The sequence below is a fragment of the Eretmochelys imbricata genome, chromosome 4 (assembly GCF_965152235.1).
Source record: "Eretmochelys imbricata isolate rEreImb1 chromosome 4, rEreImb1.hap1, whole genome shotgun sequence".
Lineage (NCBI taxonomy): Eukaryota > Metazoa > Chordata > Testudines > Cheloniidae > Eretmochelys > Eretmochelys imbricata.
This window is the reverse complement of record NC_135575.1, coordinates 143,363,611-143,382,101: the sequence shown is the minus strand read 5'-3', so window position 1 is coordinate 143,382,101 and position 18,491 is coordinate 143,363,611. Positions and strand designations below refer to the sequence as shown.

Here is an 18,491-nt window from a genome sequence, read left to right as displayed (position 1 = left end):
CCGCACAGACACAAAGTGAGAGACAGTCCCTGCCCCAAAGAGCTCATAATCTAAGGCTGTGCAGTCTAGTGGACAGAGCACCGGCTTGGGACTCAGGAGACCAGGGTTCTATTGCTGGTCTGCTGGGTGACCTCAGGCAAGTCTGTGCCTCAGTTTCTCCATCTGTAAAATGGGAATATTGACACTGACCTCCTTTGTAAAGCACCTGTAGAGGTTTGGATGAAAAGTGCTATAGAAGCGCTAGGTATTAACATCAAATAAAACTAAAGACAGGACAGGAAGCAGCGGTCAAGGGAATTACCCAGGGTCACACAGAATGTTATTGGCAGAACTAGGAGCAGTGCCCAGGTCTCCTGCATCTCAGACTAATGCCCTATCCCCTGGACCACAACAGCCAGTGACACTAGAGATAGGTCAGAACCAGAACCGCAGGTTGAAGCACCCCAGAAACCTTGGGGATGTTCAAACCCGCATCCAGATCTGAATGTCACAAATGGCTCCTCTCACTACATGCAGGCCTGGGGTGTGTCTCAGAAACCTGACCCAGGATCCATCACTTCATAGAGCGAACCAGCGAAAATGAAACTGTGAAACCAGGGCAGGAGCGCAGGAGAAATGAAACTTAGTGGGGAAGCACTGTGGAAAAGTGACCCCAGGAAACAGACGGGACATTGCAGAGAGACACAGTGACATTCATTTCCTTCTCGGCCCTGCAGGCTTGCAGTCCCCAGAGTTTAGCAGTTATTTTAGGCTCTCTGGCACACCACCAACCTGTTTTAGTTCTGTAATTTGCTGGATATCTTTGGAGCCAAGTTGGGACAAACATGTACAGCCCTGGGACCTCAGCATGCTGGAGGGCATCTTCCATTGAGGTTGCTACAGATCCAGGACAGGGCGGACCATTTTCTAGATGGGAGCCCCAGGAGAACAAGGTGATAATGGGAATGGGCCCCTTCGGACCCAAGAACTGCAAGTTGGCACACTAGAGAGAGCTGGGAAATGCAGACCTGGTTGCAAAACAATTGTGAAATTTGTTGCAAAAAGTGTTCATCAACATTTCACATTTTGAGACATTTCTGGCCTGCCAAAGTAATAAAATTAAAACCATGAAAATTTTCCACAAAAAAAGTGAAAATTGGTAGAGCAGCTGCATTTTTCAAGCACAGGGTGACAGCGTGTGTTCTTGTTCCCTGCGAGCAGCTAGCCTGCGCAACAGAGAAAAGCCTGCTCCAGCAGCTTCAGGCCTCCATGGACCATCTTGGGGTCTGTCTTTGCTAGGGTCCCAGCGTGGAGGGTATTAGATGGCAGCTGCTAAAAGGTGCCCACAGAGGGCCATTTGCAGTGTGAATAATTTTTTTGGTTCGGCTCCCGGCAAGCAGGGGCAAGGGTGGAGAGAGAGTCCGGGGTGCACAGCGGGTCCACCACAGTCCCAGACTGCACACCGGGGGGAATCTAGTCACAGAGTGTGGGGTTCTTAGGGATTGGCTTGTTTTGAAATGGGATTAGCTTGATTTCTGGCATATTGTGAAAGTCGGGTGCTTATTTACTGCGTGAAAGTTGGCAACTGTGCTCTCCAGGGCCCTTCAACCCCTACATTTCTATAGTTAGGCCTACAAATTTAGGAGTAATACAACAGGTGCTATTCTTCTTGCATGCACTAGGTGGTGCTCTTTTGACAGACTAACTATATACACCTAAAAAGTAAAGGAGTACTTGTGGCACCTTAGAGACTAACCAATTTATTTGAGCATGAGCTTTCGTGAGCTACAGCTCACTTCATCGGATGCATACCGTGGAAACTGCAGCAGACTTTATATATACACAGAGAATATGAAACAATACCTCCTCCCACCCCACTGTCCTGCTGGTAATAGCTTATCTAAAGTAATCGTCAGGTTAGGCCATTTCCAGCACAAATCCAGGTTTTCTCACCCTCCACACCCCCCACACAAATTCACTCTCCTGCTGGTGATAGCCCATCCAAAGTGACAACTCTTTACACAATGTGCATGATAATGAAGTTAGGCCATTTCCTCTGTGCAGGAAATGGCCTAACTTCATTATCATGCACATTGTGTAAAGAGTTGTCACTTTGGATGGGCTATCACCAGCAGGAGAGTGAATTTGTGTGGGGGGGTGGAGGGTGAGAAAACCTGGATTTGTGCTGGAAATGGCCTAACCTGACGATTACTTTAGATAAGCTATTACCAGCAGGACAGTGGGGTGGGAGGAGGTATTGTTTCATATTCTCTGTGTATATATAAAGTCTGCTGCAGTTTCCACGGTATGCATCTGATGAAGTGAGCTGTGGCTCACGAAAGCTCATGCTCAAATAAATTGGTTAGTCTCTAAGGTGCCACAAGTACTCCTTTACTTTTTGCGAATACAGACTAACACGGCTGTTACTCTGAAACCTGTCTATATACACCTAGGAAGTGAGCTGTAGCTCACAAAAGCTTATGCTCAAATAAATTGGTGAGTCTCTAAGGTGCCACAAGTCCTCCTGTTCTTTTTGCGAACACAGACTAACACGGCTGCTACTCTGAAACCTATATACACCAGTGATGATGAACATTACCCAAAGGGGCCAAGGTAGTCTGAATTCACTGATTCGTTTACTAGAGTGCTATTCATATTTAAACAGTATGATGGGGAAATATTTAGTGTATTATTCTGTATCTGTTATTCTCACAGCAAATACATGGATAACTGAGTGCACATTAATAACTTCATTGGTTAACAACATAGTAAAAGCATCCTGATTAGTTAATAACTTTGATTGGTTACTAATTAAAATCACACTGTTTTAATATCACATACTGCAAAGAGCTGCAGGAGAAACGTTAAAGAGCCTCAGTCTGAGAGTCACGGATATACAGCCTCCCCGATACTACCTTTTCATACACTGGGCTCCTGCCACAGACATTTGCCCCAGGGCATGGTTCCTGCCTAGAAGGGCTTACAAGCTGGGGATCCCCTCCCCACAGCATGTGTAACAGGAGAGGACCAGTGGATGAGCCCCTCACCTTCAAGCTTATGCTGAACGTCCATCAGATCAAAACAGGCCAGAAAACCGTGGGGAAAATGTTGCTCAGGCGTCACCAGTGTGATGGTGGAATAACTCCACTGACTCCAACAGGATACTCTAGATCGACACTGGATTGACACCAGGGGCTGGGTCTCTTCTCACCCACAAGGAGGCTGCTATTCAAGTCTTTCTGAGGTAGGAGAGACCATGCCTATTGTCTGTCCAAACTCTGCATCCTTCCAAACTCTCAGGCTTTTCTTCACTCACAGAGGGGTTATGTCAGGTTGACTAAACCCCTTATCTCCACAAAGGGCCCAGGGCCACCCCCCTGCACTTTCAGGGCAGTTTGGGCTTGGATGCTCATTTAATCAGCCTGGAGCGGATATCTACATGTGGCCAAACCAAAACCCTGGAGCTGAGCTACAGGGAAATTTGGATACAGATCTTGGATCCCATCTGCCATTGCAATCTGCACCAAAACTCCAGATCTGAACGCCTCCAAATAGGGGGCCCAATGTGAATGCTGTGGCTTGCGCCCAGCTCAAGGACATCCCATGACCCTCTGCTACCAAACGCCATGTGGCAAACTCTCTGCATTGCCCCATCAAGCCATTGGGTAGGTCTGAGCTGGGCTCACCTGGCATGGTGTCTGAACCCAAGTGCCCTTGCTCCCAAGCAGAGGATGCAGAGAGATGACAGCTGGAAGAGCCAGGAATGCATTTACACTTGTACACAGGCATGCCCAGTGCCCATGCACTTTGCAGACAATCTTTGGGGCCCAGTCTTACCAAGTTGGCTTGCAAATTTTCCTGTTAATCTGGGAGTTTTTATCTCAGCTATGGGCTTCCTTCCTTTCCCCACAATCAGCTGTATGTTACAACATTGTGAAGAATTTGAAGGGATGTCTGACTTTTTTGGGTCTGGGAAGAGCTGCCAGCAGCCTTCTTATCCCCTCCCCTTCCAAAAAAATAAAAAGATCTAAAAATTCCCAGTGTCTGAGTCTATGGGGGCAGGACATGGTCCCACAGCTGGAGTCCTCAACCCAGAGAGATCAGAACTTCCAAACAAGCCAAGCAGAATGGTGGTTTTGTCTAAGGTCTCTCATTGGCCACCCAGAACTAGTGGGTTATCCAAACAAGAGTGGATCATCTCCAACCAGCAGGTAAGTGATAGATGGGGTCTCCAACCAACACCCTCTGTGAAGGAGTCTGGTTTAACAATGCTATGGAGCGAGGCTATGCTCATCCCAATGTCCCATGCCCGTCCCTGGACCATGGGGATGCCAGGTACATGATTTTGCAGCAGCAGCCATGTCATTGTACAGAATAGGGTGCAGATTCTGGTAGCTGCACCAGTGTGAATCCGGAGTAACACCAAAGGAGTCACCAAGTAACACCAATAACCCTGGGTTTATTCCACCATGACACTGGTTCAGTTGAGAGCAAAATTTATCCCACAGCAATCAAAAGCCGTTTTCATCTGATGGATGCTCAGCATAATCTAGGTGAGATGAGTGGGGTCCCAGCCCGCTGCCTAGCGGGTAGATGAGCACCAGTCTGAGCAGAGGGGCCAAGGACTCGCTGGACCATGGAGACTGCACTCCTCTTCCACCCTGGCTCGGGTTGCAGCACATTGGAAGGTCCATATGGAGGAAGCCTGCTCTACCACTAACCACAGATTTGAGGCAGGAGCAGTAAACAGAGGCCTTTAGTCTGCAGGGCCTTGACTCAGCTCCTTTTGCCAGCACAGCTTCCTTTTCCAAACACTTATTATAAAGACTAACCATCCTGTGAAAGCTTATTGCATGATCCTCTTTTCTGTTCCACCAGGATCTTCCATAACGTTATCCAGCAGGAGTGGTCATGCCCTTCTTATTTCAGCTTATCTTCCTGGCCAGTCATGCCCAGCAAGGTACAGTGCCATGTTTAACCTGAATAATCATCATCATCAATGGTGTTCTGTTAGCTTCTGCCTGCAGGCAGCACTCCTTCCACTGCCTCCAGCATGGCAAAGGGTTTGTACCATTAGAAAAGGGATAGAGAATAAGAGAGAAAATATCACAATGCCAGTATAGAAATCCATGGTACGCCCACACCTTGAACACTGCTCGCAGTTCTGATCATCCATCTAACAAGCTATATTAGAATTGGAAAAGGTTCAGAGAAGGGGAACAAAAATGATGAGGGGGATGGAACAGCTTCCGTATGAGGAGAGATTCAAAAGACTGAGGTCTCTACAATCATGACTGCTGTGGAGAAAAAAAGTGTTATTTTCTCCGTCACATAACACAAGAACCAGGGGTCACCCAATGAAATTACTAGGCAGTAGATTTAAAACACACAAAAGGAAGTATTTCTTCACACAACGCACAGTCAATCTGTGGAACTCGTTGCCAGGGGATGTTGTGAAGCAGGGGTCAGAAAAGAATCAGATAAGCTCATGGAGGATGGGTCCACCAATGGCTATTAGCTAAGATGGGCAGGGATTCAACCCCATGCTCCGGGCGTCACTAGCCTCGGGTTGCCAGAGGCTGGGAATGGGCGACAGGGGATGGTTCACTTGATTCCCTGTTCTGTTCATTCCCTCTGAATACCCGGCACTGGCCACTGTTGGAAGACAGGAGACTGGGCTAGATGGACCCTTGGTCTGACCCAGGTTATGTTCTTACCCAGAGCCTGGAGGATTCTCTCTCTAACCGACCCCTGTATATTTTCCCAGGGCAGTGCACACTCGTGTTTTACACCAGTAGGAGTGGGAGTGGGAGTAGGATCAGACACTGGGTGTTTACTGGTCCTAAGGCACGTTACAAAAGCCATTTAACCAATCCCTTGGCAGCAGGTGGTATTGTTTATTTGTATTTCAGTTATGCCTTGGACACTGAACACAGGCAGTGCATCATTATCCCCATTTTACATGCAGGTAAACTGAGGCAGTAAGAGACAGCAGCCCAAATTTCCAGCATGGCCCCTGATTTTGGATGCCCAGCTTGAGGGCCCAATTTACAGAGGTGACATGCACCAGCTGCTCGCAATAGGACAAATTCAGCTTTGGGATGACTCCACCAACTTGAATGGAGTTATCCCAGAGATCAGTTGGGTTCATTGACTTAATGGGAATTGAATCATAGAATATCAGGGTTGGAAGGGACCTCAGGAGGTCATCTAGTCCCACCCCTGCTCAAAGCAGGACTCTAGCCAGGCGCAGACTCACGGGTGGCACCTCCTGCTGGTCCTCTCAGGTAATTAGCATTCCAGCCTCAGGAGCGCCCTCTTCAGGCCAGTGTCTTGCCTTGCTGCTGGCTTCCATGTCCCTCCCAGGACCCCAGTGCCCCTTTCACTGGGTGCTGCCCCCTGGCAGTACCTGACAGCTCTAGGTCTTCCCCTCCCACTATCCCCACCTCGCCTCAGTCGTAGGCTCCTGCCAGTCACCAGCTAGCCCCCAAGTCATGGGGCAGACTGCAGTATGAGTCATCCATCACAGGCAAAGGTGGATTTGGACCTGCTGCCTCCCCGTGGCTGCCCCTGCAACCCCCGAACCTAATAGGCCTTCCCAGGCTCACACCCTGAGGCTTTCCTAGGCCAGAGCTCCCTTGGCCTTTCCCCAGCCCTGCTCCAAACTACATCCTCTATTCAGGTCAGTCCCTCCCTCTCAGAGCTAGGGAGAGAATATCTCTTCTGCTCCTGGCTTCCCTGGCTTTTATAAGGCCCGCTGGGTCTCTTTGGGGCGTGGCCCACAGCTGCAGCTGCTCTGCCAACCAGCTCACCTCTTCCCCTGCCTCTTCCCCTGCCCCAGCCCTCTCCCAGGGCTATTTTAAACCCCTCTGGGCCCGAGCAGGTGTCCACCCTGCTACAAGGACCAATCCCCAATTTTTGCCCCAGATCCCTAAATGGCCCCATCAAGGATTGAACTCACAACCCTGGGTTTACCAATGCTCAAACCACTGTGCTATCCCTCCCCGCTGCATGTGGTTGGCACTTCTGAAAATCTGGGCCTAAGTGAAGATGATCAAGCCCCTTCCCCGCCTACACACACACACACCCCCCCCAGCAGCAAGGCCAGAATGGACGAGATCTCTGCCCAGGAGCCAGGCCCCGCTGGCTGGCGGAGAGGAGAGAAGCATGTTGCTGATGGAGTCAGCAGATTAGCTCTGTCCTGACTGAGGTTTTTGCTTAGCCTTGCTCCCTCTGTCTGTTCCCCTCTGTCTAATACAGCCTTTGGCTCATGGGGCGTCACCTACCCCCAAAGCCTGCACAGTGTAAAGGACTCCTGCATCCTCATACCCTGCACCTTCAGCTACCCCAGCACAGTGACCCCCGTGGGCGGCATTGTGGCCATCTGGTACAAGGATTACCAAAGCCAGAGCACCACGATCTACCACTCGACCACTCCCAGTGAGGTCGACGGCAGGTTTCAGGGCCGTACCGAGATGCTGGGCGACCTGGCCATGCACAACTGCACCCTGCTGCTGAGGGACGTGAAGACTGAGGACAGCGGCAAGTACAACTTCAGGTTCGAGATCAACCAGGGTGACCGGTGGTCAGACCTGCATGGGGTGATGCTGACTGTTACCGGTGAGTATGGAGACGAGCTAGCCAGAGCATGTAAAATCACAACTACTCCACTGCGTGTCACAGGCCCTGTACTGCTGCCAGCTATGGGCGAGTCTCCTTTAGCTCAAGTGCTTGTGGAGCAGCTGAGTTCTATCCCCACTGCTGCCAGGCATGTCCAGGGGTACAGCAGTGTGATGGAGGAATAAACTGAAATTGCTATTATCCCATCGCAGATTCCCCAGAATACCCTTGTTCTTTCCATCCCTAGATGCCCCCAACAGCCCGTCCATTGCTGCCCCGGAAGATCTAACGGAGGGTGTGAGAGTGAACTTCACCTGCTCCAGCCCCTACGTCTGCCCATACGACAGCATCGCTCTGGAGTGGAGGGGCTACAATGCACTGGTCTCGACCGTGGCTGGAGCAGTGCAACTGGACACCGCTGGCGTGCTCAGCCGGCAGACCCTCGTTACCTCCTTGTCATGGCAGGACCACTCCAAAAACCTGTTCTGTGAAGTGTCTGTTGGTGCTAAGCAGGCAACCGGGGAAATGGCTCTGTGGGTGAAACGTGAGTATGCTGCTTTTCAAACACTGGCCTTGCTGATGGAGCGAGGACCAGCAGCTACGGCCTCTATTTCTGCATTGCCCAAGTCATGTCTTTCCAGCCCACAATGCTTCCAGTTCTGCCATGTGATCGGACACCCGGCCAGAAATTCATGGCCAGATCCCAACGGACATCTGGCTTCCCTAAATTCTCTTCTGTGATTTCCACTGAACAAAGACTTCTTCTAGCCTTGCAGGCCTAACCTGCTCTGTGGCATTGCTGGCTGCTGCTTCAGCAGCTGCCCTGTTCCACCCCAGAGGCAGCTGCATTTCTGTGGGGGAGTGAATTGGGTCTTGTGTTTTATAGAGCCACACTTGGGGAAAAACCTCCTCTGGCTGATTTGATGGTGGGTGCAATTACTTGCAGATGCAAGTGAGAGGATGCAGAGGTCTGACTACTTGCTGTCGCTGGCAGAGCGCGGGAGTGGAAGGCAGGCTGGGGAGCCCGGTGAATATCATTTGTAAAGCTGTCTGGGAAGAGAGGGGCTGTACAAACACAGAACATGCTGCTCCTTAGAAACAGTCTGTGGCCCTCACCCTGGAGCTTCCGTAACAGCTGTGCCGACATTGGCAGACTCAGGGGCCTAAAGCAAGGCGCCTAAGACAGCACCTGGCCACGCTAGTAAAAGTGGCCAAAGGTCCCAGGGGCTGGTGTCAATCCAGGGGTGTCGGTGCAGTTACTCCAGAGTCTCCTGGAAGCTGCATCTGGTCCACAGGTTCCTAGTTCCTCCCGTTCTCCTGGATCCACTTATCTCACTGCTGCCCAGACCCTCCCCTCTGACTCCATCTTTCCACTCGGAAACGTTTCTCATTAAGGCCAGCTGCCAGATCTAATATCACTTCTTCCTTCTCTACCCACCACCATCTCAATAAAGCTCCCCACTTTCCTCTCAGTATGCCCCCTGCGCACTCTGCCCAGCCCCTCCTCCCCACCCACCGTCCCCATGACAAACAGGACTCTCCTCCCAGCCCCGATGGGCACTGTGGTGCTGAGATAGCTGGTAGCCAGACTCCCCCCGGCTGTCAAAGGACTCCAGTGCTCCATGGAGCCCAGCACCACTTACCTGCCCACACATTTCAGCCTGAGAACTCTACCCAGGATGCCCTGTTCTTCTGCTCACAGGCTAATGCCTGCAGCCACCTCCTGCCCATGTCATTGGCTTGACCCAGGGCCAAGACCTTTCCAGCTAATACCCACAGAGCTGCCTCCTTTCCTGAAAGCAGAGAGGCCCCCGGCTATGCTGCCCAGGGAACATGGTTAGGAAGCAGCCCTAAGTCCTGGATCTGGCTTCCTAGCTTGCAGGGAACCATCTCTAGGGTTAAGAAGCTGGTTCAGGTCCTTTTGCCTACTTAGGCTTTGGTCTCTGACACTGCCAGTGAGGGTCTTTTGCCCTGTGGAGATTTGTCAGATATATAGACTCTTAGAACCCTAGGGTGAGAAGGGACCACAAGGGCATCTAGGCTAACCCCCTGCCAAGATGCAGGACTTCTTGTGCCAACATCATTTCCAAGAGACCACAGATAGAAGAGCTCTCAGAGGGTGAGGAGAGTCATGAGCAGCACGGATCAGACTGGAGACAGCGACAAATGCCTCTGAGCTAACCCGACTTCCCTAAGTCATGACCACTGGCTTCAGTCTCAGCCAGCGATTCCTGGCTGTGGTGGTGCCCACTGGATGCCGCCTCCATTCCAGCTTCACTCATTGAGTGTCCTTTCTTCCTCCGACTCCCCTCAGATTCCCCGAAAGGCACAAAAGTGGTCATCAACCCCTCCGCAAAGAACATCCGTGTGGGCGACACCGTGTCTCTGACGTGCAGTGTGAACAGCACCTTCCCCGAGGTCACTGCCTACAGGTGGTACAAGGGCAGGACCGCCTTGGTGAGCGAACAGATCCTGACTCTCCAGAGTGTTGCTCGCGAAGATTATGGCCCGTACCACTGTGAAGCGGAAAATTCAGTCGGGACTGGGGTGGCGGAAGCAGTTGTTCTCTATGTTTTTTGTAAGTATGGAGGATGGGGGCCTCAGATGAATCACCAACTAATGCCACCGGAGCACCATGGCTTCAGGGGGACCGTGTGCAGCAAAGAGAACTAAAACCAATGCTCCGTCTAGGCCAGGACGGCCAATGGTGGATGCTTCAGCAAAACAAGGATGTTCCCTCCACCCTAATGCAACTGACTGTCTACCTCAGTAGTTTTCATTACAGCTGTCTGGGAATTTGAGGAATGGGTTTTAAAAAAATGCTTATTCATCAAAACCCAAAAGTTTGCAAAGCAGGGTTGGTTTCAAGGACTCTCCTGACTCAAAATATGATCAGAAAACTTTTTTGAAATGGTCAAGCTGGCCGGTTTTGACATTTTTTGCACTGGAATGTTTCCATTTTTCAAGTCAAAATGACTTTTTGTTTAGAAATGTTAGTAAATTTCGACTAAAAAATAGTTAAAGAAAAACAGGTCAAAAATCAAACTGAAACATGCCATTGACCGAAACCAATTTTTTTTTCTCATTGACTTTTCATCCCAGTTCTGGACAGGAATATTTTTCAATGTCTCCGATTTTTTTATAAGATGGGAAAACGGTTTCCTACTCAACTCGATTGATCACCCTCATGTCCGAGTGCCTCACAAGCACTAATGAATCCACCCTTTGGGATAAGGAAGTATTGCTAGCTCTGTTTTACAGATGGGGAAACTGAGGCACAGGGTGACTAAATGACTTGCCCCGACACAGCAAGTCTGCCAGTGTGGTAGAAATTGAGTCCAAAATCGCTCAAGCCCAGTGCAGTGCTTTAACCACAAACCCAGCCTTCCTCCCCCTTCACTCTTGCATCCTGGAGAGAAGGGGAGAGTCTTCTTGAACCCAGAGGGTGTCCCATTCATGTCTTGAAGCTGGAGGATCAGTAGCCCTTGAAATCTGGCTCCACCCCCTCCTGTGTGCAGGTTATTTGCTAGGATCATGTGAGTGTGTATCTCACATACTCAGTTTCCTGCCACTGCAGGGGTCTGGAGCACTGGTGCACCTCCTTCCCCTTGTGGCACAAAGTAAGCGAGTATCCCAAGGGCTGTAACATTTTGGTCTAATTCTGGTGGATGGGCTTGCTAGGGGGTGGCTGGGTGGCCCGTGCTATACAGAAGGTCAGACTGGATGATCTGGTGGTCCCTTCTAGTCTTAACCTCTATGACTCAATCTGCTGTCATCTCCTTCAGCTGCAGTGGTCTCGGTGAGCCCTTCTGCAGAGATACTGGAAGGCGAGATGGTCACTTTGACATGCGAGGTTCCCGGCGAGGAGAACCAGGATCTCAGCTATACCTGGTACAAGAACAATGTCTGGATCAAGGAAGGCACGGCCCACTCCCTGGTGTTTCATGAAGTCACCACCAGCGATACTGGCTATTATTTGTGCAAGGTGCAGAACGACAAAGGGAGTGAAAAGTCCCAGGCCATCAGCCTGAGCGTGTTCTGTAAGTGTATCACAAAACACACTCTTTCAGCTCACATCTAATACTGCAGGGCACCTTGATCTGTGGTTTATAAAGGGTTAATAAATGATCAATAGATGGGAGGAGCTAGCCCACAGGAGCAGCAAACAGGAGAGTTTTGCCAGGGACGTCTCCAGCGTGAAGGAGAGAGGATGTGATCCTTGGGGTGAGTTTGGCTGCTAGTTTGTTTGTTGCTTGAAGATTCCAGTGTGGTTTGGGGGGTTGTGTGCTGAGCCTGCCGTGGGGCACAGGGCTGCTCAGGGAGAAGAGGGGTTTAAAAAGCCAGCTTCTAAGCAACCAGAGGAGCTAGTGAATAGAGGAGTTTTGCGAGGTAATTTGGAGAGGGGGTGCAAGAGGCAGATACACCTAACAAACATCCTCTAAACTTAACCCCCACCCTCCCAAAAGCAAACCACAAAATCCTGCAGGAGTAAAAAGAACGCTGGCAGAAGTCCAGCAGCAGAGTGGGGGCAGGGGAGGATATCCAGTTTATTGCACTGAATGCAGCATGCTTGATTACCTGCCTTGTGGGCAGGTGGCATAGGTGTGCATTCAGTGCAAACAGCTCCTGGCCTTCAGAGACCGAGGACCGGCTCTCAAGACCCGAGTGGCTGAACTGGAGGAGCAAAGGGAGACAGAGAGGTGCACCGAGGAGACTTTCAGAGACAAGGCAGAGCGGCCCCATCCCCACTCTGACAACCTCCGAGTAATACAGCCGAGGTGGGGGGGAGGAAAATCACAGTTTTGGGGAAAATAAATATTTTGGGAGTTTTGCCTTGAAATTTTTGTCAGTAAAAACTGGGGAAACCATCCCTGCTCCAGGAAATAGCTGGTAAATATCAGCTTCCCTACAATTGTCTGCCAGGAGATCATGGGATGTTTGATGCAGTGAGGCTTGCAGGGTTGCTTGTACTTGGGTAAATGTGACCAGGTTGCTCTTGCGCTCACAGCAACCACAGCTGTCTCCCCGGTCAGATGCAACAGACAGAGATTACCTGCAGCAGCCTTACTCAGCAAGAACCGCTGCATCAGTGCTAGCAAATCCAAACCAATGTTCCCGGAGTCACTCTGCAGGCAGCATCTCTAGTCAGCGGCTGGGCCCAGCCAGGCCACTCCTTCACGGAGTCTGCTCTCCCTCCCAGCCAGTCCTGAACTGCGCTGGGGTCTCCCCTTTTAACCTCTCCCTCCAAGCCGGATACCTATTACAGGGGGGCAGGGCCAGTTGAGCCCCTAGCAGCTCATTCGCCATTTCCTGGCCAGTGTGGGGTTTGTCTACACCAGTGGGTCTCACCCTGCAGCCCTATCCGCACAGAGCTGCGGCCCATGTGACATCCTTAGGGCCACACAGGTAGTATTGGATGCAGTCCACATAACGGGCCATATGTGACACATATGGTGGGCATTTGTCCCAGCTGCAAGGCAGAGCGGAGAGCAGCGGCTGCTGCCCTGGGGGTGAGCTGAAGGCAGTGCTGCCTGCTGGCAGGAGAGCACAGAAACTTGCTGCTGGCGGTCAGCGCTGCCTTCAGAGCTGGCCCCCCCAGGTGGCATGGGGCTCGGCAGGTCAGCTCCACCCCCTGGCAGAGCAGAGCTCCGGGGGTCAGCCCCAGCCGGGGGCGCATGGGGAGGGCAGCTCGGGCGAGCCCTGTGCACAGGGAGGCAGCTCGGGCGAGCCCCAGGCCGTCCCATTTTTACTTTAAGAAATATGGTCACCCTACACCTAACTCTCATTGATTTCACTTGGAGTTAGGTGCCTAATTGCCGCTGAGGATCTGGGCCACAGACCTGTTCACCTTTAGGGTGCTGGTCTGGTCCCTGCAGTGTCCAGAAGCCGTTCCCACCCATCAGCTGTTTGCTGGCCTACGAGAAATGAGTTGGGAGTGTCATTCCAGTTGTTAGTGTAATAATGAAACCCCAGACCCAGGTTACAGTGCATTGGGAAACCCAGGAAAGGGCTGTCTCTGAGCAGCCCCTGAGACTTGGCAGCGTTCTTAAAGCCCCGACTACTGGAGTCAAGTGATTGAGTAAAAAAACATCAGCTTTCATTTTTTTTCTTTTTTTAAAAAGGGCCAAGTTCCCAGCACTGCTCGCTGGGGAGAAAAGCTTGAAACCGTGACCTGAGCGTGCTCTAGCCACTCAAAAACCAGAAGGACTAAAAGGAACCCCAACATTATGATATTTCAAAAATCTCCCAGGTGCTATTCAAACCCAGCAAGCACACCTGTTTTCTAAAGCTAGGTGATTTTAATGTAAGTGGGGGAATAGTCCCGCTATTGTGGGGAACTTTCCTGGCTTCTGCACTACCCCGATGAAGTGGGCTAGCGAAAGGATCTGAGTCCTCGCTCCCACTTCCTTTACCCAGTGGCCTCCCTGTCCTGGAGGACTCCCCTTTCACTCTCCTGTCTGGCAGAGTCCTCGTAACCCCAACAAGTCTGGGCCCAGGAGTCCCCTGGGGGACTCGACCCCAACCCTGCTGTGGTCACCTAGGACAGGGGCCAGGGTGTCCCACTCCGGGGTACTCTGTCTGCACTGGGCACTTCTCTGGCCCACTGACCATTACATACAATTTAAAGCAAATGCAAGTTATTTAATCAACAATTAATTTTAAAAAGAATAAGGGAAAATGGGAAAGGTGAAAGGAAACACATCACCCCGCTCTGTGGCAGGGAACATCACAAACAGTGTCCCTGGAATGTCCGGGCAGTTCACAGTCTGCTCCTTGTAAGTCCCAGGCCCCTTCTCCGGCCCTGGCTGTGCTGTAGGGATGCTGTGGGTTGGACACTCGCTCAGGTGGTGGCCACACGCTCTCAGGCTCTAAGTGGTAGGACCCTTCTGCCCAGTGTCGCCCCCGCCCTGTCGGGGTTACAGTCCAAGCCTGGCCTGCAGAGCCTCTTGGCTGAGGTGTCTCCCTGGGCTGGGCCCGCTGCCCAGGGTCCCCCTTGCTCCCCCCAGCTGCTCACCGCACCCAGCTCCGGACTGCTCCAGCCCCAGCCCCACCACTCTGTCTCTGCACTGCTACTGCTCTGCCTCCAGCCCCCTGGGCTGCTTCTCTGGCCCCGGTTGCTACAGCTCTGCTCCCAGGACAGGTCTGCTCTGCAGGCTGCTTCTGTGACCCGGCTCCCAGTACGGACCTGCTTCCTGGGCTGCTTTTCTGGCCCCTCCGGCTCTGGTTGCTGCAGCTTTCTTCCCATGGCAAGTCTGCTCTCTCTGGGCTGTGCCTCTGGCTTTGGGGCTGCAGCTCTGCTCCCAGGACAGGGGCTGCTCTCTCTGGATCTGGCCCAGCTCTGCTCCCCAGCTCAGCTTGGGCCCCTGCTTTCTCCTTAGCTCGGCCCCACTTGGTCTGACCCAGGCAATTCCAGCTCACACCAAGGACTGGACCTCCCTGGTCTCCTGGCTCCCTGATTGATTAGCCTGCCCGCCCTGTCATTCAGGCTGACCTGGAGCATTGGCCTCTCCCCATTGTTCCTGGGAGCTGTCAGCTTCAGGGTCCTGATTCCCCATCGACCCTTCCCCCTTTTTAGTCCTGGGAGCTAGCCAACCAAAACCCCACTGAATGTTAGTAAGGGGGCAAGAGTCCCCTTACATTAATCTGGCCGTCACCTTTTAACCTCTTGCTCTAATCATAAAACCAGTTGTTATTCCCCCACCGCCCCCAACCGCCACTTTCCCCTGGGTTCGTCAATACCTGGCTCATCATAACACCAATGCTGTCATTGTCTCCCTTCCACCACACAGATCCCCCTAGGGGCCTCGCAATCAGCTTGTTCCAGGAGATGCAGGAAGGAAAACTGGCTATCATTCACTGCACCGTGGATAGCCACCCCCTGTCTGCCCTGGCTCTTTACCACAATGAGGCCCTCCTCGCCACCACCAGCTCCCACGTGGCCCCCAACCAGCGGCTCAGCGTCACAGCTTCCCACAACTCCTTGAAACTGGAGATCCGGAACGTGGTGCCGGAGGACGATGGCCGATACCGGTGCACGGCAAGCAACACGTTCGGGAACGCAACTGCTGCGAAGCTGCTCCATGCCCAAAGTGAGTAAACGATTGGGGATTACCATGCGGGGTAAGGGGCTGCCACCCATCGGGACTCCCCTAGACCCGTCCCAGGCCCATAACAGATTTCTGGGCACAATATCTTCTCCAAGCATCATGTTTAATAATACCCCATTCTTCTGCCACCTTCACAGTGGAAACCCTGGGCAATGTGGTCTCTCTCCTCTCTCCCTTTGAGGAGCATTTCACATCTGTTCATTGTGCCATGCCTGCACCATCCTTAGATTAAGGCCTTACAGAAAGGTCTGCTGATTGCTGGGGCACCCCCTCCTGTATGGCTCTCCTCACCTATCCGTGCCTCCCCCCACCCGGCCAACAGCGGTGGTCTGCCTCTTCTCGTGACTCCATCCTCTGGCCAGCTTGCTTGAATGTCTCTCCCCTGCTGGGGTAACAAACGTACAACGAAATGTTCCAAATTGTCCCAACACAAGATTCCTCGGCCCCCTCGGGTGCTATTGCTCAGCTTGTCCTTGAGGCTCTGTCTTCAGCCCCATCCTGGGCTCAACAGTCCTAACATGAAGCATGTACGCCCCTTCCTCAGGCCAGGGAGGGGAACCCTGGTCCAATCTCCTTCCCTGCAGCCTGCACTAACCACAGCCTCTCTGCTGGTCCCCAGGCGTCCCCCTTGGTCCTCCCATGGCCTTCTTTTTCTGCTGGAACACTGACCCCTCAGGACTGCCTCTCCCTGCCACTGGGATTAATTCTGTTCCTGCGGCTTTCTTCAGTCTGCCTTCCCCTGGCCCTTCCCAGAGAGAGGAAACACCCAACTGCCTCTAGGGACAATGTGCCTCTGGCCCCAGCTTCACTGCCCCCGGCCTCCAGGTTTCCTCCTGGCTCTGGGCCCTCTGATTCTGGCTCCCAGGCTTCTCTCATCCTTTAGCCCAAGGAAACACTCAGCTATCTCTCACCCGGGTCTCCTCCCTTCTTCTGCCCTCTGCTTCTTCCTTTATGAGCATCTGTCTCCTCCCAGCTGGGCTGGATAACCAGTTACACCTGACACCCCTCCTGAAATCATCCAGGGGCCTCGGATGGGCTCAGGATCCTGTTACACCCAATCACAGACCTACACTCAATAAGGAAGCTATCGAGATGCTATTTAACGTTCTGATATAGGCGGAGCTGGCTGACAAAACAGAACAATTTCACTGAACATTTTCAAGTTTCAGAATTGTTGCCAAAATTGGAACCATTTTTAAAATTTTTTTAGAAATTTTCATTAAATATTTTTTCAAAATATTTCATCTCTCTTCCTTTTTTGGCCCCCTTTTGGCTAGCCAGTGAAATCATGTGGATAATGTCCAACGGGTTCCCCCTCCATACCTTTTCTTTTCCTTGTTTTTCCTTTTTCCACTCAGTGACTTTTCAGATCTTTTCCCATTTCAGACCAGTTAAAGAGCGGCAAAAGGGAAAAAAGAAGAGTAAAGTGGAGGGGTGGGGAGAAACAACCTCTCCAGTTTGCTCATCCGGTTGGATTTGGTGAGAGGGGAATGATGAGAAATGATGAGGGAAAGATGAGACAGGAGAAAAACCAAAAATCTTTAGTTTCAAAATTTAAGTAATTTTTAGATTTTTGAAAACCAAAATGAAACAAAAATTTTAATGAGAACAAGTTGAAAAATTTAGTTCCAGTTAGAAATTTCTGCCTGAAAAATTCCATTGAACATGACATTTTCCCACAGCAACAACAACAAGAACAAATACTTTTTGACAAATCCCATTTTTGAAGTGGGAAAAATCTTTTGATTAAAATTTTTTGACCAGCTGTAACTATAGACAGCTCAGAGACTGATGATTCCAACTCACTTCTCTCCAGTCTTCCGGATTGTGCCTTGAAGAAGCTACAGCTGATTAATAATGCCGACACTCGGATTCTAGCGAGGCACAGATGAAGAGAGCGTGTTGTTCCAGTGCTAGAGTTTTTGTATTGCTGAGCTGAGAAGTTTCATAGGGGCCTGGTGTATCTTTAAGAGGACTCTTTTCTTTTAAGCTTTCTCTGGAAGGAAACTGTTTCTTTGATTGGAGGAGCATTCCTAATAGAGCTAATCAGAAAATGTTTTACAGGGTTTTTTTCCTGTTGTAAATTTTGAGTTTTCACCAAAATGTTTAGACTTCTTAGCAAAAAAATTGAAAACCCAAAATTTTTGACTGAAAAATTTCAACTGGAAACCAAAAATCTTTCAATTTGGAAATGCAGTGATGGTACTTCATGGGAATTGTAGTTTAGGGTCCTCATGTTCCCTTTCTCCTCTATAGTCCAGAATCCCTGTCCAAACCACAATTCCCATTATGCACCATGGTTTCCTTCTTGTTAAGCCACCACAGGTGCATCAAGGGACTTCCTGGTGCAGTGCTTCATGGCAAATGTAGTTTGATTAGGGAGCCCAGCCCACAGAGAAGAATGGGAGCAGTATGCACCCAAACTACAACTCCCATGAAGCACTGCAGCAGTATTCCCAAACCACAGTGTTTCAGCTTTAGGCTTTTCTGGTTTTGGGTGTTAGGGTTTGCTGACAAAAAGGTCATTTTTTCCACACAGAAACCAGATTTCTTTTGTGGAACATTTTGTTTTGCCAAAAAAAAAAAAAAAAAAGCAATTTTTCTGTTGAAAAACAGTTTCAACAGAATTTTTTCAACCCCCCTTCCACCTTTGGGGCAGATATCCCAATGTGGTAGGAGAGGCTGAAAGCCATCCTGCCAGTCTTATAAATGGCCTGTATTCTTCCCCTCCCTCCCTCCCCCAAACCGGTCTCAATAAAAAAGAGCAGCAAACAGTAAAGAACC

General features: G+C 50.9%; 1 protein-coding gene across 1 annotated transcript in view; it reads left to right on the top strand.

The window, feature by feature from the left end:
• The first annotated feature begins 4,890 nt into the window (after window positions 1-4,890).
• SIGLEC1 (sialic acid binding Ig like lectin 1) overlaps window positions 4,891-18,491 on the top strand; it is a 36,485-nt gene continuing 22,884 nt past the window's right edge. The window contains exons 1-6 of the mRNA XM_077814715.1: window positions 4,891-4,939; window positions 7,240-7,599; window positions 7,847-8,143; window positions 9,914-10,177; window positions 11,385-11,639; window positions 15,390-15,689. Coding sequence (XP_077670841.1) covers window positions 4,891-4,939; window positions 7,240-7,599; window positions 7,847-8,143; window positions 9,914-10,177; window positions 11,385-11,639; window positions 15,390-15,689 — 1,525 coding nt within the window. The remainder of the gene's footprint in view (window positions 4,940-7,239; window positions 7,600-7,846; window positions 8,144-9,913; window positions 10,178-11,384; window positions 11,640-15,389; window positions 15,690-18,491) is intronic.